Here is a 22,961-nt window from a genome sequence, read left to right as displayed (position 1 = left end):
AAAATATGTATCTTAATGGATGAAATAGGATATATGATGTCTCACTTATTATATTTTTAGGACTTAATTGTAGTTTCTAAGAAGTAACACTACTTTATTGATAGGCTTCAAATACCCCCTTTAAAACTACCAAATATAGGAAATATAATTAGAAAATCATCAATCATACACAAGTTCCCAAGTAAGTCCGGATTCTCTAATCTTCCTATTGATCTGAACCTGCCCTTAAAGTACATTGCTTTAATTACACTAAGCTTGCGCCACAAGCGAAGCCCAAGAATACTAGCGTGGGTAGCCTATCCCTTCTCCAGCGGATGTTCCGGACCCAGGAATCGAACCTTGCATTGCAGGCGGATTCTATACCAGCTGAGCTATCAGGGAAGCAGAGAATGAATAGGGGCTATGCTTTTCGGATGTCTTGGCCCTATTTTTGACCTGCCTAGTAACCGGCAGGTAAGAATTACAGAAATTAAATGAATCGCTGTAAAGTCGGTGCAAGAAGCAGCAGTCTTGGTGAAGACCTGGTCTCAACTGCACATACTGAAAAATAATTTCATAATTTCAATACAGCACTTTTAGAAACTGCGTGGAAAATCGCGGGGCTGTGCCCTCAAGTGGTCCAAGCGAGCCTTTCGCGGGAGCTCTCTACTTTTTCAGCTGTACAAGGCCAATCAAGCAACGCTGCCCTTTTCGGCCAACCTCCCAAAGCCGCGAAATGCCCTGGGCTCACCAAAGGCAAAGGCGCCCGACCCCGCCCCGCCCAGGAAGCACCGCGCATGCGCCTCCCCAGCTTCTCGCGCGGCTACCACCGCCTGGTGGCGCCACTTTCCCCCCACACACGCGCAGCCCGCTCTTTCGAAATACCTTTGTCTAACTCCATAAGGGCAGAGTTAGCATCCAGCTCCTGTTCGCCATAGCCGGCATCTGCCAGAAAAGACTTAGTTGAGTTTGACGCCATGACCCATACAGTTACTCGATTAGCCTATTCATAGAGATTGCAAACTCGGCCCCACCACCGCCATCTTCTTCCACCACCTTCTCGCGGATTTTTCCTCCGCGCGCTGTCAAGCCGTGTTACGCATGCGCCCTGGGCTCCCTGCCGTTCGCCAGCGCCCCTGCGGCCCCCCGCGCAGGCGCTCAGGGAGCTCTGGAACGCTAGGTTCCCGCGGCTGGGCGAGAAGGAGGCGGGGCTTCGAAGGGGGAAGTGACTCGTACGCGCCCGGACGCCGCTCCGAGAGCCAATCAGAGGGCGTGACGTCAGTTTGGCGGGGAGTTTGGTGACCGGGGCTTACAGTGGCGGGAGTTGGAGGCAATAACTTAGTCGTGGTCTAAGGGGCGCAGGATACAGTTTCTGCTGAATCTGGAGGCATTTCCACGGCTTTTTCCTCAGTTGAGCGTTTTCCTCCGTCCCAGATGCTCTTCAATTCGGTGCTCCGCCAGCCCCAGTTTGGCGTCCCGAGAAATGGTGAGTAACGGCCCTAACCGCTGTTTCTTGCCGGCGGGATTCACCTCCCCCAGAACAACTCCTCGGACCAATGCCGATTTCAGTTCAGTTTCCCAGCCGCCGAGTTCTCCCCCAGCCAGAATGAGTTCATACTAGCTAGGAATACTGAAAAAAGCCGCACTTTAGTGCCCTCGAGATACTTTTCGTCGTAATCGAGGCTTTTTTTAGTCGTGTAGGCTGAGGGAGGGAGGGACGTTGAGTTAACTGACCTCCATTACGGTTTATGTCTGTTTTGCACGTTAACTGGAAGACGCGTGCATTTGAGAGTGTGTGGCTTTCTGAACGAACAGCTGTGTGAGATCGTCAAGGATCGTACTCATTGATTAATTCATTCATTTGTAGTGGAAACTTAGTGAGCCCTACCGTTTGCTATATACACCAGAGAATAGGATCGGCTCTTAAAAAGAACTCAGTCAGGCAGGGAGAACAGAACATCTGCTTCTAGCATGGTCAGAATTTTTTCTTCCTGATTAATTCAAGGGTATAAAAATTCGTAGTAATACAGTGAAAAATGCCCGTAAGCACATTTCCCACAAATGACCACTATTAATAGATTGAAGTATTTTATTCCAAAATGTTTTTCAATGCCAGAAGTAGGAAGTATTGTTATTTATGGAAATGGGATTAAAATGTTTTATCTCTTTACTTTTACGATAGAACTTGGAAATACTTCCATGTTAGTATATAGGCTTCCAATTTATTCTTTCCAGTTCTTGAAGTTCCTTAGGTTAAAAACATTGGCAATAAGAATTTTGAGCTTTAGGTTTGAGTGTCATCAACCTGAAACTTTCTGGTAAGTTTTTGATAAGGGAGTTACCACCCAGACTAAGGTTGGCTGCAAATGAAATCTCATTCATTTAAAGATGAACAAGGTCTTCTTTCCCCTTGAAACCCGTGTGGAAAACAGAAAATGTGAGAAGTGAGCTTTTTATATTTAAGGCATAGGTCTTGAAAAAAGATATTGAGACGACTGGTGAGTAGCTCATCAACTTCCTTCCTCCAATCTAAAACTCTGCCATCCTTATCTCTTAGACAGTCTTTTAAATTATACTCTAAAAGCCTCTCCTTTCTGTCTCTGCTGCGACCTTGCTTTACTTATATATCCTTTGTGTCATGAATGTCAGTATAGCATGGTAGTTAAGAGCTCTGTCTTCCTGATTTCACCTCCACTCCTTGCTTGTCTGTGTGACCTGGAGCAAGCTATGTAGTCTTTCTTTTGAAACAGATTCTTCTCTTAACTCTACATTCTGTCTGTCAACTTTATCTCTGATTCGTAAATATTTTTCCGGAAAGGGTAAATTTCCCCCTCTATGCTGATTGAGTATATATGGCTGGACTAATAACAAAATAGACACAAGAGATTAGCAGGAGAAAAACAAATTTTAATTCATGTGCATGGAGATCTCATAGAAATGGTACCTAAGAACTGGCCAAAGCAGGCAGCTTTTATACTTTTTAGACCCCAGAAAAGGCAATAAATTTGTGAGGAATTGACAGGACAAAGAACTTAAGTTTGGGATACGTAATTAGTAAGGAATCTAAACAGAGTTTGGGCTTGAGGTAGTAAATTAAAAGAAGTTACAAGGTTTGTTTACACAGGCTTCTTGGCTCTGAATTTCCTCTCTGTCGGATAAGGGTGACCTTATACCTCCAGTTGCAAGGAGTGCACCTTTCATAGGAGAGATTTATTTCCTGCCTTTCAGGGAGACAGGAAGGTTAGGGTTTCCTTCTTGCATCAGCTGCTTCTCAAGCAACTTCAGTTCAAAATAATCAATATGCTGTTATGGTATGTTTCGAGACAGCCCACACCAAGCCCCCAAATACTCATTCATTGTTTTGTGTTTAGGCACTGAAATTCATTCATTGTTATATATCATGCACCAAACTTTGTAGGACCATCTTTCTCCTTCCACGATCTATCCTAGGCCCCTTTTCTGTTTCTACCAACTCCCATGGGTGATCATAGCTGTAACCAGGATTTCTTCCACTATTACCTGCAACCTTCTATTCGCTTTACATCTGTTTCTATGAGAGGTGTATAAGCATCTTCATCCAGGTGGTCAGTCTCAGAAACATCTCAAACTCATGTACCAAAACCAAACACTTTTTTCTCTAACCTGCTATATTACCTAGTTTAGGAAATGGTCTTATTGTTTTAAACTGGTCTTCACAGTCAGAAACCTGAAAGTCAATCAGAATTCCTCCATTTTCCTCAAGATACCCTTTCGAGAAGTTCCCTTAAAATCTCCTGAATCCTTCCTTCTCTGTGTCTTCTTCGCTGATTTTGCCTCTTCACATATTTTGGATCTATATTATGCTTACCATTCTGTTTCCCTCAGTTGGGCCTTTATACCTTCTTGTAATGGTCTCTTAGTTTCCCTCTTTCCAGTTTATTTCCCATATTGCTGCCAGTGATCTTTCTAAAATGAAAGCTGATTACTCTTCTGTGTATTTTTAAATTGATCTTGAAGTTTTCTTTAAAAGTTTAAACAGATGCAAAGGGTATGTAATTTCTGACCATATTGTGTTTACCTTCTTAAATGAAAATGCTGTGTCTTTAAACTGTGTCTAATAGACTGTAAATACTATAGTAATGATTTAATAATCACATCAACCATTTTTTAAAGTATGAACTGCTAGATATTCTACATAGTTGTTTTTTTCCCTGGAATATGTTTCCACTTTATTTTTCCCACAGATTTATCCTAATGTAATTTGACTTTAAGCTTGAAAAGTCATTTTTTTGATCACCCTATCTTACTCTGTGTAAAAAACTGTTTTATACATTTAAATCGTTTTAGAATCGTTTCTAAATCGTTTTAGAACAGAGGCTTTTAAGGACTGCCTTTCTGTCTGTAGATGCAGATTTGTGAACTCTACAACATAACTAATTTTTGTATTCATATTATTCTTTTAGTGGTCTTTAAAGGCAATGGCACCCCACTCCAGTACTCTTGCCTGGAAAATCCCATGGGCAGAGGAGCCTGGTAGGCTGCAGTCCATGGGGTCGCTAAGAGTTGGACACGACTGAGCGACTTCCCTTTCACTTTTCACTTTCATGCACTGGAGAAGGAAATGGCAACCCACTCCAGTGTTCTTGCCTGGAGAATCCCGGGGACAGGGGAGCCTGGTGGGCTGCCATCTATAGGGTCGCACAGAGTTGGACACGACTGAAGTGACTTAGCAGTAGCAGTAGCAGTTACAGTGATATCTGGCCTTAAGGTAATGCCCCCAAGAGTAATGACTAAATCTGAGTTGAATTTCTTTGCCTCCTTTGTATTCCTTTAGGTTATTTCTGTGAACCTGCAGAACTAGATTTGTGTGAGATTATATAGGCTAAGATGTCTTCTCCAAATGACATTTTTTATATCACCAAAAGTAAGAATTGAGAGTACTGTAAAATATGAGTGAGTTTCTTAATTATTTAGACAATTCTCTAGATTGTAACTTCAGTGTTTCCTCCAATGCTTACTATATTTGGTTCTCAATAACTGTATATTAAATGAATGTTTTATATATTTAAAATATGTTAACCTATATGGCAAAATGGTAAAACAAAACCTTGTAGATGGTTTACTATTTTAGGACCATAGTACACATCAGGTCTCTGACCCAAGCAGAGTAAGCTTTTCCTCCACTCTGAATTTCTTCCTCCTTCATATATTCAATGAGCACTTACTCTCCTTTCAAAACTTGTGTTTGATTTCACCTTCTTTAAAGACTTCCAGATCCTACCTACTACTGCTATTCAGGGCTTAAAATTGCTGTGATAAATTTTAAGATACTATGACTTGTTCCCGTTAACGTTTTAGAGTCCTAGAATTTCAGTGCTGGAAAGGAAAGAGAGAGTATAAGAACTAATATTTACTTGTGAATATGTTAGTGGCATGAACTTAACAGAAGCAGAAGATATTAAGAAGAGGTGGCAAGAATACACAGAACTATACAAAAAAGATCTTCATGACCCAGATAATCACAAAGGTGTGATCACTCACCTAGAGCCAGACATCCTGGAATGCGAAGTCAAGTGGGCCTTAGGAAGCATCGCTATGAACAAAGCTAGTGGAGGTGATGGAATTCCAGTTGAGCTATATCAAATCCTAAAAGATGATGCTGTGAAAGTGCTGCACTCAATAGGCCAGCAAATTTGGAAAACTCTGCAGTGGCCACAGGACTGGAAAAGGTCAGTTTTCATTTCAATCCCAAAGAAAGGCAATGCCAAAGGATGCTCAAACTATCACACAATTACACTTATCTCACACGCTAGCAAAGTAATGCTCAAAATTCTCCAAGCCAGGCTTCAACAGTACGTGAACCTTCCAGATGCCCAAGCTAGATTTTGAAAAGGCAGAGGAACCAGAGATCAAATTGCCAACATCCATTGGATCATCGAAAAAATGAAACAGTTTCAGAAAAACATCTATTTCTGCTTTATTGACTATGCCAAAGCCTTTGACTATGTGGATCACAACAGACTGGAAAGTTCTTAAAGAGATGGGAATGCCAGACCACCTGACCTGCCTCCTGAGAAATCTGTACAGGTCAAGAAGCAACAGTTAGAACTGGACATGGAACAACAGGCTGGTTCCACATTGGGAAAGGAGTACGTCAAGGCTGTATATTGTCACCCTGCTTATTTAACTTATATGCAGAGTATATCATGAGAAATGCTGAACTGGATGAAGCACAAGCTGGAATCAAGATTGCTGAGAGCAGTATCAATAAGCTCAGATATGCAGGTGACACAGCACCCTTATGACAGAAAGCAAAGAAGAACTACAGAGCCTCTTGGTAAAAGTGAAAAGAGAGTGAAACACCTGGCTTAAAACTCAACATTTAGAAAACTAAGATCATGGCATCTGGTCCCATCACTTCATGGCAAATAGATGGGGAAACGGTGACAGACTATTTTGGGGGGCTCCAAAATCACTGCAGGTGGTGACTGCAGCCATGAAATTAAATACGCTTACTCCTTGGAAGAAAAATTATGACCAACCTAGACAACATATTAGAAAGCAGAGACATTACATTGCCAACAAAGGTCCGTCTAGTCAAGGCTATGGTTTTTCCAGTGGTCATGTTTGGATGTGAGAGTTGGACTATAAAGAAAGCTGAGCACTGAAGAATTGATGGTTTTGAACTGTGATGTTGGAGAAGATTCTTAAGAGTCCCTTAGACTACAAGGAGATCCAACCAGTCAATCCTAAAGGAAATCAGTCCTGAATATTCATTGGAAGGCCTGATGCTGAAGCTGAAACTCCATTACTTTGGCCACATGATGCAAAAAGGTGACTCATTGGAAAAGACCTTGGTGCTGGGAAAGATTGAAAGCAGGAAGAGAAGAGGACGACAGAGGGTGAGATGGTTGGACGGCATCACTGACTCAATGGACATGAGTTTGAGTAAACTCCAGGAGATGGTGATGGCAGGGAGGCTTGGCATGCTGCAGTCCATGGGGTTGCAGAGTCAGACACAACTGAGCGACTGAACTGAACTGATGTTAGTGGCTACAGTAGGTGCATTGACCTTGTGGGTTGACCAAAAAGTTCATTCTGACTTTTCCACACCACCTTACCAGAAACCTGAACAAACTTTTTGGACAACCTTACATTATTTCCTTTGACTCCGACCATCGGATTATGTGTGATGTTGCTAGTAACTTAAGTTTGCAGTAATGATTTAGAACTCTAGAAACTTAGAATTTTACTTGATAAGAATGGCTGTGGTAATCTCTGTGGTTATTTTTCGTGATTGTCACCAAAGGATGGGGGAAGGAGTAACATACAAAGGCCACTAGTGTCTTTCTGTACTAAATACGTTTAGCAAGAGTCTTCATTTAAGATGGTAAGCCCAAAGCTGTATCTCACCAAAAGTTGAGAAGTGCTCTTTCATTTTTTCCTTAAGACCACTTAGGAAAATATCTGAAACTGTATTCCAGAGGGCCATGGATAGTGAATAGATCTATAGTAAAATATATGAAACTTTTAAAAGTGGATTTTTGCCTCTGCATTTGTTAGAAGTGTGATGATATATTGGAATCTATAAGGAATTTTGTCTTTCTTTAGGATGGTCTTCACAGTACCCGCTACAGTCCCTGCTCACTGGCTATCAGTGCAGCTATAATGATGAGCATACTTCTTATGGAGAAACAGGAACCCCAGTTCCTCCTTTTGGATGCACCTTCTCTTCTGGTAAGAGAATTACTGAATAAGCAAGGCTTGATCAGAAATGATCTGGTTCACTCTTTAGAGGGAAATTATCCTAAGCTGTCTCTTTTAACAAAAAGTAAATTAGATGGTAGAGTTTTTCTAATATCTCCTCTCTTCTCATTTATAAAATCTACTTTAATCTCTGTGCATAATTATATATTTCTGCTAAACCATACAATTCTTATAGCATCGTTTTTAGTTTGTTTTTATCTGATATCGAGAAAGGGTTACAAAGGTTCAACCATCATGTTGCTCTCATTGAATCTGTCTTTTCTGCAGTGCGTTGGGGAACATATCACAGAAGTAGAAGTGCTTGTCCCTGCTGTTAAAAGTTTAAGAGAGGAAAAGTAAAAAGTTGAGGAAAAGGGATATTAATTTAATAGGGCTAGCCTGCTGGAGGCCTATGTCATATGCTCCCCCTCTTTTTTTTTTTTTTTGCCATTGGCCAGTACCACTCTTGTTTCATTCAGGTATCACTCTTGATTCAGCTCCCCTTTAAATAAGAGATTATCTGAAGATTGGTGTTTTTTAGTCACTTACTAAATTAGATATTATGGCAAATTTTAAGCCATCTTTAACTCAGAAAAACCTCTACTGTACCAGATGTTATACGGGCAGAATTGTCTTGCCTCTTTCCAAACGGGTTCTTTGTGTTTACCTTGTAGTTTTCAATTAATCAGTATTATGTTGTTTATACATATATAGCTTTAAACTCAGCTTTAATATTTGTTCTTACTCTTTATTTTATTCTTTATTTCTTACGTAGCTCCCAATATGGAGCATATACTAGCAGTTGCCAATGAAGAAGGCTTTGTTAGGTTGTATAACACAGAATCACAAAGCAGTAGAAAGAAGTGCATCAAAGGTAAGTCAAGATCTAAAATATCTGTTTTAATATTTCTAATTCATAAAGCCTCAAGGAAATTAGGCTTCCCGCATAGCTCAGTGGGTAAAGAATTTGCCTGAAATGCAGGAGACCTGAGTTTGATTCCTGGTTGGAAGGATCCCCTGAAGAAGGAAATGGCAGCCCACACCAGTGTTGCCTAGAGAATCATGGACAAAGGAGCCTGGCAGCCTACAGTCCAAGGGATCTCAAGAGTCAGACACGACTTAGAGACTAAATCACCACCACAAGGAAATTACTATTTGAATAAATTCTCAGTGATACTCACTTTTGATTAAGTTTGTTTAGGGACCAGACTGAAAGTAAATGGTGAGCTGCCTTTCTGTCAATAACTGTTAACTGCAGCAAAATCTTTACTGAGAGTTAAGAACATTTTAGGATTAATGGCAATTTTTCTTTCAAAAAGTTAAATTTTTTATACTTAATGTAGGAAAACATTGCTTTAAAATATTTATATTGAACAAATACCTTTTATGCATAAGGCAAAGTTCTGCTGACCTTAAAGAGATGACACTACCCTTACGGCAGAAAGTGAAGAGGAACTAAAAAGCCTCTTGATGAAAGTGAAAGAGGAGAGTGGAAAAGTTGGCTTAAAGCTCAACATTTAGAAAACTAAGATCATGGCATCTGGTCCCATCACTTTATGGCAAATGGATGGGGAAACAGTGTCAGACTTTATTTTTTGGGGCTCCAAAATCACTGCAGATGATGACTGCAGCCATGAAATTAAAAGAGGCTTACTCCTTGGAAAGAAAGTTATGACCAACCTAGATAGCATATTCAAAAGCAGAGACGTTACTTTGCCAACAGAGGTCTGTCTAGTCAAGGCTATGGTTTATCTGGTGGTCATGTATGGATGTGAGCATTGGACTATGAAGAAAGCTGAGCACTGAAGAATTGATGCTTTTGAACTGTGGTGTTGGAGAAGACTCTGGAGAGTTCCTTGGACTGCAAGGAGATCCAACCAGTCCTTTCTAAAGGAGATCAGTCCTGGGATTTCTTTGGAAGGAATGATGCTAAAGCTGAAACTCCAGTACTTTGGCTACCTCATGCGAAGAGCTGACTCATTGGAAAAGATTCTGATGCTGGGAGAGATTGGGGGCAGGAGGAGAAGGGGACAGACAACAGGCTGAGATGGCTGATGGGATCACCGACTTGATGGACGTGAGTTTGAGTGAACTCCAGGAGTTGGTGATGGACAGGGAGGCCTGGCATGCTGCAGTTCATGGGGTCGCAAAGAGTCGGACATGACTGAGTGACTGAACTGAACTGAACTGAACTTGGAAAAGACTAGAGATCGCTTCAAGAAAATTGGAGATATCAAGAGAACATCCCATGCCCTAAAGATGGACATGATAAAGGACAGACATGGTGAGGACCTAACGGAAGCAGAAGAAATTAAGAGGTGGCAAGAATGCACAGAACTGTACAAAATCACTGCAGATGGTGATTGCAGCCATGAAATTAAAAGACTACTCCTTGGAAGGAAAGTTATGACCAACCTAGACAGCATATTAAAAGGCAGAGACATTACTTTGCCAACAAAGGTCCGTCTAGTCAAGGCTATGGTTTTCCCATTGGTCATGTATGGATGTGAGAGTTGGACTATAAAGAAAGCTGAATGGCGAAGAATTGATACTTTTGAACTGTGGTGTTGGAGAAGACTCTTGAGAGTCCCTTGGACTGCAGAGGAGATCCAACCAGTCCATCCTAAAGGAAATCAGTCCTGAATATTCATTGGAAGGACTGATGTTGAAGCTGAAACTCCAATACTTTGGCCACCTGATGCGAAGAGCTGACTCATTGGAAAAGACCCTGATGCTGGAAAAGATTGAGGGCAGGAGGAGAAGGGGACGGCGGGATGATATGGTTGGATGGCATCCCTGACTCGATGGTCATGGGTTTGGGTCAGCTCTGGGAGTTGGTGATGGGCGGGGAGGCCTGGCATGCTGTGGTTCATGGGGTCACAAAGGGTCGGACATGACTGAGCGACTGAACTGAACTGAATAGAAAAAAGTCTTAATAACCCAGATAATCACAGTGGTATGGTCATCACCTGGAGCTGGACTTCCTGGAGTGTGAAGTCAAGTGGACCTTAGGAAGCATCACTGTAAGTAAAGCTAGTGGAGGTGACAGGATTCCAGCTGAGCTATTTCAAATCCTAAAAGATGATGCTATTAAAGTGCTACACTCAGTGTGTCAGCAAATTTGGAAAACTTAGCCATGGCCACAGGACTAGAAAAGGTCATTTTCCATTTCAGTCGCTAAGAAGGTCAGTTCTAAAGAATGTTCAAATTACCATACAACTGTGCTCATTTTACATGTTAGCAAGGTTATGCTCAAAATCCTTCCAGGTAGGCTTCAGCAGTATATGAACTGAAAACTTCCAGAGGTACTAGCTGTGTTCAGAAAAGTCAGAGGAACCAGAGATCAAATTGCCAACATTGGTTGGATTATGGAAAAAGCAAGGAAGTTCCAGTGAAACATCTACTTCTGCTTCATTGACTATATTAAAGCTTTTGACTTGTGGATCACAACAAACTGGAAAATTCTAAGAGATACGAATACTAGATCAGTACAAACCAGGAGGTAAGACCTGACTGATTCAAAATTGGGGCAGGAGGTAGACAAGGCTATATATTGTTACCCTGCTTATTTTACTTATATATGGAGTGCATCATGTGAAATGCCATGCTAGATAAATCACAAGCTGCAATCAAGATTGCCAGGAGAATAGCAGCAACCTCAGAGATGTAGATGATACCACTCTGATGGCAGAAAGTGAAGAGCAACTAAAGAGCCTCTTGATAAGGGTGAAAGAGGAGAGTGACAAAGCTGGCTTAAAACTCAACATTCTAAAAACTCAGATCATGGCATCCAGTCCTACCGCTTCATGGCAAATGAAGGAGAAAAAGTGGAAGGAGTGATAGATTTTCTTTCCTTGGATTCTAGAATCACTGTGGACAGTGATTGCAGCCATGAAATTAAAAGATACTTGTTCCTTGGAAGGAAAGCTGTGACCAACGTAGACAGCATATTAAAAAGCATAGACGTCACTTTGCTGACAAAGGTCCATATAATCAAAACTATGGTTTTATCAGTAATCATGTATGGATGTGAGAGTTGGACCATAAAGAAAGCTGAGCCAAAGAACTGATGCTTTCAGATTGTGGTGCTGAAGAAGACTCTCGAGAGTCCCTTGGACTGCAGGGAGATGAAACCAGTCAATCCTAAAGAAAATTAACCCTCAATATTCATTGGAAGGATTGTTGCTGAAACTGAAACTTCAATCCTTTGGCCTCCTGATGCAAAAAGCCAACTCGTTGGAAAAGACCCTGATGCTAGGAAAGAATGAGAGCAAGAGAAGAGGGTGTCAGAGGATGAAATGGTTAGATAGCATCAGTGACTGAATGGACATGAATTTGAGCATGGGAACTCCGGGAAATAGTGGAAAACAGAGGAGCCTGGTGTGCTATAGTCCGTGGGGTTGCAGGGTTAGAAATGCCTTAGTAACTGAACAGCAACAACAACAAATTCAGGTGTTTGAAAAAAAACTCAAAGAAAAAAGGCTTTAGATGTAGATGAAATACAAAGAAAACACCACACGGGTTACAGAAAGCTCTCATCTAGTAAAGAAGGTGAGGGAAATTTTTCATAAAAGATGGGACATTTAAGGTGGACTGTGGTATTTTAGACGAGTGCAGGTGGAATTGGACACTCCAAATAGAGGGAAAAGCATTTGCAAAGGCCTCAAGATAGGAAAGCGTCAGAAGTAATGTGGGTAGAGGGAGTGATGCAGTTTGATTGGAATAAGGTACATAGAGCACAGTGAGAGAGAGGCCAACATGAGCAGAACTTTGAATGTCAAAGTACTTTAGACTCCTTTCAGAGAGCATGATGAAGAGTTTTTAGAATGTTTCACAAATACTGTTTTAGAGAATATATCCCCTCATGGAAAGCAACTTGATATCAGATGGTAGTTTCATGAGGTAGTGAAGGGAATGCATAATGTGTGTGAATCCACAAATTCTCTTTGGCCCATGGACATTACTGTACTGACCACTGATGTTTTTACTACAATTTTCAAGCCATTTAAATTGTTGGTATGGCTACCACAGAACATAGTTAGACATGTCATATTCACCATTTTCTTCGTTTAGAGTGGATGGCTCACTGGAATGCTGTCTTTGACTTGGCCTGGGTCCCTGGTGAATTTAAGCTTGTAAGTAACTTTCATTTTGGGGGGAATCTGGGTAAATACTGGTAAAGGGTTGTTTTATTAAACCATGATACCTTATTTTTGAAAGGTTACAGCAGCAGGTGATCAGACAGCCAAATTTTGGGATGTAAATGCTGGTGAGCTGATTGGAACTTGCAAAGGTCATCAGTGTAGCCTCAAGTCAGTTGCCTTTTCTAAGTTTGAGAAAGGTAAGTATGTGCTTATCCTCTTTCATGTCCTTAACCTCTTTCATGGTGAAGTAATAAGCTACAGTTGTTTGTACCTATCAGATTTGCACCTTTCCCTACATAGATGATGGAGATTCTTAAGATGACCTGGAAACCTCGATCAAATCAAGTTGGATTTTAGTCCTGTTCTAATGGATATTGCCTCTAACTTGTCCCTAGAAGTCAAGCATCTTCAGATAATTTTTTTCTATGATCTTACAGATAAGATAAAAATTCACAAATAGCCACGATAACCTCTGTTTCCAGCTATTACTCAAAATTAATCTTTCTACATTTATTTAACTATTATAATGAGGAAAGAAGGTTTAAGGAGGGCTGTAACACAGAATAGTACTATAGTAGCTAGGGAAAAACTTAGCAGGGGTGTCTGAATTAGCTCTTAATTTCTGGTTTTTTTGTTTGTTTGTTTTTCCTCCTTCCATTTGTTTCTCACTAAATGAGAGTGAGACAACAAACTTTAACCTCAAAGAAGTGGCTGGTCCATCTGACTTCAGTCTCATAATAATAGAAATAAACATTATAGTCTCCTTTACATTAAAAAATATTCTGTTTTTCAAAGGAATATTTTCCTTTATTCACCTGAGCACTCAGTAATACTAAACCGAGTTGTGGAACTGGTTTGAACTTTTAAAAAAATCAGTTGCTATTGAGACTAGAACCATGAAGAGAAAATACATGACGTAGTTTTTATATCTGTATACCTTTTCCCTAGCACATCTATTTTGTAAAGTTAGATATGTTTATGTTCTAGTTTACTACACTTGTGTCAGAGTTCATTCTGAGTTTATGAAAATAAGGTCATGGAAATGTATTAATTCTTAAGGTAAATTTGTTTCAATTCAGTTCGGTCTCTCAGTCATGTCCAACTCGTTGCAACCCCATGAACCGCAGCATGCCAGGCCTCCCTGTCCATCACCAACTCCCGGAGTTCACCCAAACCCATGTCCATTGAGTCAGTGATGCCATCCAACCATCTCATCCCCTGTGGCCCCCTTCTCTTGCCCTCAATCTTTCCCAACATCAGGGTCTTTTCCAGTGAGTCCGCTCTTTGCATCAGGTGGCCAGAGTAATGGAGTTTCAGCTTAAACATCAGTCCTTCTAATGAACACCCAAGACTGATCTCCTTGCAGTCTAAGGGACTCTCAAGAGTCTTCTCCAACACCACAGTTCAAAAGCATCAATTCTGCGCTCAGCTTTCTTTATAGTCCAACTCTCACATCCATACATGACCACTGGAGAAACCATAGCCTTGACTAGACAGACCTTTGTTGACAAACTTATGTCTCTGCTTTTTAATATGCTGTCTAGGTTGGTCATAACTTTCCTTCCAAGGAGTAATCGTCTTTTAATTTCATGGCTGCAGTCACCATCTGTAGTGATTTTTGGAGCCCCCAAAAATAAAGTCTTCCACTGTTTCCCCATCTATTTGCCATGAAGTGATGGAACCAGATGCCATAATCTTACTTACAAACAAACAGAGAAGGAAAACACCATTATCATTCAGTCCCTTTGCTTAATTTTGAAAACTCTGTGCACTGAATCTATGCTAGTGAGGTCTAGTAGAAAAAGCACAAACCTTATCTTGGATCCCAGTAGTCCACAATTGCCCCATTATGAATTAGTCTGGTGGGACACTGCCCCCAGGGCCATCTAGTTTGATTGCTAAAACACAGATTTTAACCCCTTCTCCTTCAGCCAAGTGTTCTTGTGCAGGGCATATTTTTACCACCATACATAGAAGACCCCATGTTTTATTCTGATTTCTGCCTCTAAATCCTTAGGCAAAGTCATTTTTATCTCCCTGAATGTTCATTTAGTGAGATAAATATCCTGTTTAACCACAAAACCATTTTTGTTGTTGTTGTTCAGTCACTCAGTCATGTCTGACTCTTTGTGACCCCATGGACCCCAGCATGCCAAGCTTCCTTGTCCTTCACTGTCTTCCAGAGTTTCCTCAAACTCCAGTGCATTGAGTCAGTGATGCCATCCAACCATCTCATCCCCTGTCGCCCCTTTCTCTTGCCCTCAGTCTTTCCCAGTATCAGGGTTTTTTCCAATGAGTTGGCTCTTCACATCGGATGGCCAAAATATTACTTTCATTATTGGTCCTTCTGCTGAATATTCATGGTTGATTTCCTTTAGGATTGAATAGTTTGATCTCCTCATGAGCATAAAAATGAGATGTGATGTGCATGCACAAAATAACAGCAGCAGATGCAAAAAGCAAAACTGAGGAGCATATAAATGCTTGGTGGGGGTTCTTGGTTTTTGAGGGGTTGTAGTCAACATGGTAGAAAAGATCATGATCAAGTTCTTTCAGCCCTGCATGAGCAGGATACAAATAACCCTGTTAGGACATAGTTATATTAATAATAGTGTAATTTACCTCCCCTAAATATCTACCACCTTAAAACCCAGAAAATGTTTTCATTTTTCATTGTCAGTTACTCCCAGATGTGTTTTTGTGTGGTCCAAGGGGTGCTAGAACTACTAGTGGATAATTAAAAGTAATTACAAGTATATTTCTGTTACCCCTCCTACATTATCTTTGAATTTGTACCTTCTTTCTCATTCTTCATTATCCAATTTAAGACCAGTCTTTCTTCCTAGGGTACTGGGTCTCAACCCTGACTCATTAGTCACCTGGAAAGGTTTTTGGTTTGTTTTTTTATTGAAGTTTACAATGTGTTAATTTCTGCTGTATAGCAATGTGACTCAGTTGCACACATTAGGGAGCTTTTTTAAAATACCAATTAAGTGTGAATCTCTTGGAGGTGGGCCAGGCATCTATTTTGTTAAAATTCCTCAAGGGATTCCAGTGTGCTGCTAATGTTGAGAAGCATTCTTGATCCTCCCCCAAGACCTTATGCCATCACTTATGTCTCCACAGTTTTCCTTTTCTTGGCTCTTCCTAGGAAAAATGCAAGCATATCTGTGGCCTGTCCCTAAAAGAGCATCTTATCACCCTATCTTATCACCCTTTCTTATTTCCTTGTCTCTTCTAAGTTTCTTATGCTAAGCTAAGTCACTTCAGTCGTGTCCGACTCTGTGCAGCCACATAGACTGCAGCCTTCCAGGCTCCCCCATCCCTGGGATTCTCCAGGCAAGAACACTGGAGTGGGTTGCCGTTTCCTTCTCCAATGCATGAAAGTGAAAAGTGAAAGGGAAGTCTCTCAGTCGTGTCCAACCCTCAGCGACCCCATGGACTGCAGCCCTCCAGGCTCCTCTGTCCATGGGATTTTCCAGGCAAGAGTACTGGAATGGGGTGCCATTGCCTTCTTAAAGTGAAAGTGAAGTCGCTCAGTCGTGTCCGACTCTTTGTGACCCCGTGGACTGTAGCCCACCAGGCTCCTCCGTCCATGGGATTCTCCAGGCAAGAATACTGTGAGTGGGTTGCCATTTCCTTCTCCAGGGAAAGCTTCCCGACCCAGGGATCGAACCAAGGTCTCCTGCATTGCAGGCAGACGCTTTAACCTCTGAGCCCTTAAGAGTAATCAAAATCGGGTTAAATGTCCTCATCTTAATTTAGTTCAGTTTGGTTCTGTTTTCCATTCCCAGCTCTCTTCCTGAAATCAGCCTGCTTTCTACTTGGTCAACATTTGGTACATTTGGCCTTTTATTTTAAACCTCATGAAAATTTTTTCTTCCTTGGAACCTGTGATATCACTGCCTCTGTTTCTCAGTATTTCTGTGTATCCCATCGTAAGTACTTTTGTGAACTCTTGCTTCTCTACCTAACTTGAAGTGCTGCTGCTGCTGCTAAGTCGCTTCAGTCGTGTCCGACTCTGTGTGACCCCAGAGACGGCAGCCCACCAAACTCCCCCATCCCTGGGATTCTCCAGGCAAGAACACTGGAGTGGGTTGCCATTTCCTTCTCCAATGCATGAAAGTGAAAAGTGAAAGGGAAGTCGCTCAGTCGTGTCTGACCCTCAGCGACCCCATGGACTGCAGCCCTCCAGGCTCCTCCCATCCATGGGATTTTCCAGGCAAGAGTACTGGAGTGGGGTGCCATTGCCTTCTCCAGCTGGCATGGCCCAGAATTTGGTATTTGCCCATGTTTTCCTTTCAGTCTGTACCTTCTCCCTGGGCAGTCTCATTTATTCCAGTGTTGTTTTTTGCTCTACTTATATTGAACCAGATTATATTTCCAACTTTCACTTTTCTGGTAGGACTTCAAATTGAGCATATCTGAAACTGAACTCATGATTTAACCCAATCTGGGAAGTTTTCTGCTATTTTTTGAAATATTTGCCCTGTTTTCTCTCCTGCTGCTGCTGCTGCTGCTGCTAAGTCACTTCAGTCGTATGCAACTCTGTGCGACCCCATAGACAGCAGCCCACCATGCTCCTCTGTCCATGGGATTCTCCAGGCAAGAACACTGGAGTGGGTTGCCATTTCCTTTTCCAATGCATGAAAGTGAAAAGTGAAAGTGAAGTCACTCCGTCGTGTCCGACTCTTAGTGACGCCATGGACTACAGCCTACCAGGCTCCTCCATCCGTGGGATTTGCCAGGCAAGAGTACTGGAGTGGGGTGTCATTGCCTTCTCCATCATACTTACTAGTTTATTTTATTTTTTAGATTCCACACATGAGTGATATTATTTGTCTTTCTTTGTCTGGCTTACTTCACTTAGCATAATACCTTCCAGGTCTATCCATGTTGATGCAAATGGTAAAGTTCATCCTTTTTTCTGGCTGGGTAGCATGCTATTGTGTGTGCATGTGTGTATACACAGCACATCTTCATAGTCCTCATCTGTTGATGGACAGTTAGGTTGTTTCCATATCTTGGCAATTATAAATAATGCTGCCATGAACCCTGGGATACATGTTTCTTTTTGAATTAGTGTTTTTGTTTTTATATAACCCAGGATTGGAATTGCTGGGTCATATGGCAGTTCCAGTTTTCTCTCCTAGAACTCCACAATTACTCATGTACTAGACTTTCCGAAATTGTCCCATGAATCCTTGAAGCTTTATTCATCTTTTTCAGTTTTCTTAAATGAGATATAATTAACACACCATAAAATTCACCCATTTACTATGTATGTTTCAGTGATTTTTAATTTTTTTATAAAGTTCAGTCATCACCACAGTCCAAGTTTAGAACAGTTTCATCAGCCCAAAAAGAAAACAGAGCCATTAACAGTACTTTCCATCTTCCACAGCCTTATACAGCCTACTTTCTTTCTGTCTCTATAGATTTGCCTATTATGCCTTCATGTAAATGGAACCATACAATACGTTGTTGGCTTCTTTTACTTAGCGTAATGTTCAGTCTTAGTTTTCTCTCTTCCTCAGATGGAATGATTTCTGTTGATTTGTCTTCAAGTTCATAGACTTTTTCCTCTGTTCCCTCCATTCTGCTCTTAGGCCCATCCAGTGAATTTTATCATTTCAGAAGTTGTGGGTGGTGGTTCTAAAATCTCCATTTGTTTTTGGTAAGTTCTATTTGTTTCTCTGCTGAGATTTCTTATCTTTTTCATTGATCGTCTCTTTATCTCACTTGACATAGTTATATCTATTTTACAACTGGACCTGATAAATCAGTATCTGGGTCGTTTTGAGGTTGACCTCTGTTGACTTTTCTCTTGAGAATGACTCATTTTCCTGGCTCTTTATAAGGCAGATAATTTAAGATTGTACCCTGTGCGTTGGGAATGGTATGTTGGACTCTGAATTCTGTTATGTTGCTCAGAAAAGAGTTGGTGCACAATTGCACTCATCTCACACGCTAATAAAGTGATGCTTAAAATTCTACAAGCCAGGCTTCAGCAGTACGTGAACCATGAACTTCCAAATGTGCAAGCTGGTTTTAGAAAAGGCAGAGGAACCAGAGATCAAATTGCCAACATCCGCTGGATCATGGAAAAAGCAAGAGAGTTCCAGAAAAACATCTATTTCTCCTTTATTGACTATGCCAAAGCCTTTGACTGTGTGGATCACAATAAACTGTGGAAAATTCTGAAAGAGATGGGAATACCAGACCACCTGACCTGCCTCTTGAGAAACCTATATGCAGGTCAGGAAGCAACAGTTAGAACTGGACATGGAACAACAGACTGGTTCCAAATAGGAAAAGGAGTTCGTCAAGGCTGTATATTGTCACCCTACTTATTTAACTTATATGCAGAGTACATCTTGAGAAATTCTGGGCTGGAAGAAGCATAAGCTGGGATCAAGATTGCTGGGAGAAATACCAATAACCTCAGATATGCAGATGACTCCACCCTTATGGGAGAAAGTGAAGAGGAACTAAAGAGCCTCTTGAAAGTGAAAGAGGAATACAATATTGTAAAGTAATTAACCTCCAATTAAATAAATTTATATATTAAAAAAACAAAAGTGAAAGAGGAGAGTGAAAAAGTTGGCTTAAAACTCAACATTCAGAAAACGGAGATCATGGGATCCGGTCTCATCACTTCATGGCAAATAGATGGGGAAACAGTGGCTGACTTTATTTTTTGGGGCTCCAAAATCACTACAGATGGTGATTGTAGCCACAAAATTAAGACTCTTACTCCTTGGAAGAAAAGTTACGACCAACCTAGGCAGCATATTAAAAAGCAGAGACATTACTTTGTCAACAAAGGTCCATCTAGTCAAGGCTATGGTTTTTCCAGTGGTCATGTACGGTTATGAGAGTTGGACTATAAAGAAAGCTGAGTGCAGAAGAATTGATGCTTTTGAAGTATGGTGTTGGAGAAGATTCTTGAGAGTCCTTGGACTGCAAGGAGATCCAACCAGTCCATCCTAAAGGAGATCAGTCCTGGGTGTTCGTTGGAAGGACTCATGTTGAAGCTGAAACTCCAATACTTCGGCCACCTGTTGCAAAGAGCTGACTCACTGAAAAAGACCCTGATGCTGGGAAAGATTAAGGGCAGGAGAAGGGGACGACAGAGGATGAGATGGTTGGATGGCATCATCGACCCAATGGACATGGGTTTGGGTGGACTCCAGGAGTTGATGATGGACAGGGAGGCCTGGCGTGCTGTGGTTCATGGGGTCGCAAAGAGTTGAGGACGACTGAACGACTGGATTGATTGATTGATTTCAAACTGCATGGTCAAACCTGTAGGAAAGCAGTTAGTTCAGAAGATCAGATCTCAGTTCAGTTCTTACAGCTCATACATACACGGTTCAGGAGTCAGCCAGAGACTTGCACTAAGTATAAACACAGTATTAGGGTTTCCCATTGTCTCCCCTCTCCAGAGTTTCCTGCTGCTGCTTACAGCTCGCGTTGCCCCACTCTTTTTCCTAATTCCTCCACTTTAGCTGCTTGGTCCTTATGGTACAACTCTGGCTGCCCTCAAGGTAAAACCACAAAAAACCCGGAACTTAGCCTAGGCCAGTCAGTTGATTCAGTGGTTGACTTCCTTCCAAAAATTGCATGTTTTTGTTCAGTGTCTGTAGGGCCCTCAAATAGTTTTTGTATTTTGACCTGAGCACTTATCAAATTAATCTGTCTACATTGGCTGCAAATTAATCCAGGTGGATTAACTTGGTAAGTGGTCACTCATACAGGAAGCATACTTTTTTTGGTTTAATTTTTAAAGAGGAAAGCATGTGACAGGTAAATTGGAGTTCCTCCTGTGTTTCTTCCTCCAATGTCACTGCCCTTTTTCCATCCCCAGAGGCAACTCCTTTCACAAATTTTATATTGATCTAGTTTATAATTTTATACTGAGAATACAGCTTGGAAATTCAGAGTATGGGCTGTAGATACATAAGCCAAAAATAATCTTTGCAAGTTACTTATCCTCCCTATGCCTTAATTTGCTCATCTATAAAATGAGGGTAATAATTCTCATTGAGGTGTTCTTTTAAAAAAGTCATCTATAAAAAAGGATAGTGTGTAGAACTTAGTAAGGACTCCGTATATTTTGGTTAGTGCTTATTTATCATTATTCTTACTATAACTTTAGTATATAATATAGTATTTCATGTGGCTTTAGGAAAACTTACAGAGGTTTATTCTATCAAGTTTTTGCTCAATGTAAGCATTTTGAGTTCTAATACTTTTCCTTCACAGCTTTGTTTTCTCTTATTTGTGTTGAGCTGTATATTTTATCATTTTTAGCCTCCAGTGCCAATTACAGTACCAAGCATATAATAGATACCCTTGGAACCTTATTAATAAGTTGAAATACATGTGTCATTGACTGGTTTTGTTAACTTCTTGATAAACTATTTATATGTCTACAGCTGTCTTCTGTACAGGGGGTAGAGATGGCAACATTATGGTCTGGGATACCAGGTGCAACAAAAAAGGTAATCTAGTTCCATTTTAATTTTGACAAATGTGGTATTGCTCCATAATAATTTTGAATGAAAGAATTGGTGATTTCACCTGTTTACCACCAGGGGGCACAGGTTCATAATCCCTAGTTCTTCTGTTTGGTTCCCAGGTTCTTAGTGATTTCTTCAAGTATTACCCTCCATATTTACCTTATGAACTATAATGCCAGTTATCTAAATTATCAATGGGATTGCAATTATTAGTACATGATCTTTCATTTTAATTTTAAAAATTCGAGGACTTTAAAGAATTGGATTAAATTAAATTTAATTATACTCACATTGCCCCCTAATGCCATTAAGCAGAAAGCAGTGCTTTCAGAGAAAGAAACAGCAACCCACTCCATATTTTGTCTGGGAAAGCCCATGGGCAGAGAAGCCTGATGGGCTAGAATACATGGAGTCGCAAAAAGAGTCAGATATGACTTAGCAACTGAACAACAATAAGTGATTTTCTCCCTGCTTACATCATTATTTTTAAAAATTATTTGTAATAGACTATTTTTTAGAGCAGCTTTAGATACACAGCAAAACTGAGCAGAATGTATAGAGTTCTCTGTATGGATCTACCCCCTGTCCTCACAGTCTCTCCCACTGTCAACATCCTGCACCAGAGTTGGACATTTGTTACAGCTGGTGAACCCACACTGATACACCATTATCACCCAGTGTCCATCTGTGCTTGCTTAATGTTATGGTTCACTCTTGGTATTATACGTGCTCTTGGTTTTGACAGGTGTATAACTGGCATGGGTGTGCCATTACAGTATCATACAGAGTAGTTTCTCTGCCCTAAAAATCCTCTGTGCTCCACCTAGTCATCATACCCTTCCTCCTAAACCCTGGCTATCAGTGATCTTTTACACTCTCTCCATAGTGTTGCCTTTATCATAATGTCATATGATTGGATCCCTAGAGTATATATAGCCTTTTCAGATTGCCTTCTCTCACCTAGTAATACATCTTTAAAGGTCTGTTCATGACTTCGTAGCTCATTTTCTTTTTTTTAGTATGGAATGATGTATCATTGTCTACTTATACCACACTTTTATTCATATATTCGCCTACTGAAGGACATCTTGGTTGCTTCCAGATTTGGGCAATTAAGAATAAAGCTGCTATACATATCCATGTGCTTATTTCCTTTTTATATATTATAATCTCACACAAGAGATTATAGTACAGTGACCCTGCTGGCTTCTAGTTTTACTAATTTAAAACAATATAATTTTGAGATCTTATATATAAATGTTACATTCAGCATGGGAATAAATTTCTGAAACCTAAACCAATTATGTTCTGAAAAAAATATTTTTCAGATGGATTTTACAGGCAAGTGAACCAAATCAGTGGAGCTCATAATACCTTAGACAAGCAAACCCCTTCAAAACCTAAGAAGAAACAGAATTCCAAAGGGCTTGCTCCTTCTGTGGTAAGGTTTTATAGCTGTGTACATGTGTGCAGATCTTGACAGCATCATAGAGTCTCATTTTGGGAAGTTTGTTGGGCATTAAATGAGAGTGATTCAGTTAGTGAATGAGAGTCTTTATTTCTTCTTGATACCAGTGGTTTATTGTTT

The 22,961-nt window shown here is 40.7% G+C and overlaps 2 protein-coding genes across 6 annotated transcripts in view; one reads left to right on the top strand and one right to left on the bottom strand.

Moving 5' to 3' along the window:
• Positions 1-1,017, bottom strand: part of INTS7 (integrator complex subunit 7) — a 79,309-nt gene extending 78,292 nt beyond the window's left edge. For all 4 annotated transcript variants that reach the window (XM_068985693.1, XM_068985695.1, XM_068985694.1 and 1 more), the window contains exon 1: positions 865-1,017. In XM_068985693.1, the coding sequence (XP_068841794.1) occupies positions 865-958 (94 nt within the window). In that variant the 5' untranslated portion in view covers positions 959-1,017. The remainder of the gene's footprint in view (positions 1-864) is intronic.
• A 396-nt stretch (positions 1,018-1,413) lies between these two features.
• The window catches only part of DTL (denticleless E3 ubiquitin protein ligase homolog), a 49,776-nt gene continuing 28,228 nt past the window's right edge, over positions 1,414-22,961 (top strand). Inside the window, exons 1-7 of one of the 2 annotated variants that reach the window (XM_068986411.1) lie at positions 1,414-1,465; positions 7,570-7,695; positions 8,480-8,578; positions 12,778-12,839; positions 12,925-13,045; positions 21,290-21,355; positions 22,702-22,814. In XM_068986411.1, the coding sequence (XP_068842512.1) occupies positions 1,414-1,465; positions 7,570-7,695; positions 8,480-8,578; positions 12,778-12,839; positions 12,925-13,045; positions 21,290-21,355; positions 22,702-22,814 (639 nt within the window). The remainder of the gene's footprint in view (positions 1,466-7,569; positions 7,696-8,479; positions 8,579-12,777; positions 12,840-12,924; positions 13,046-21,289; positions 21,356-22,701; positions 22,815-22,961) is intronic. The other variant, XM_068986412.1, reaches the window with a different exon arrangement.

Source organism: Capricornis sumatraensis, chromosome 14, assembly GCF_032405125.1.
Source record: "Capricornis sumatraensis isolate serow.1 chromosome 14, serow.2, whole genome shotgun sequence".
Lineage (NCBI taxonomy): Eukaryota > Metazoa > Chordata > Mammalia > Artiodactyla > Bovidae > Capricornis > Capricornis sumatraensis.
Note: the sequence above shows the minus strand (reverse complement) of the source record. Positions and strands in the feature narration are given on the sequence as shown.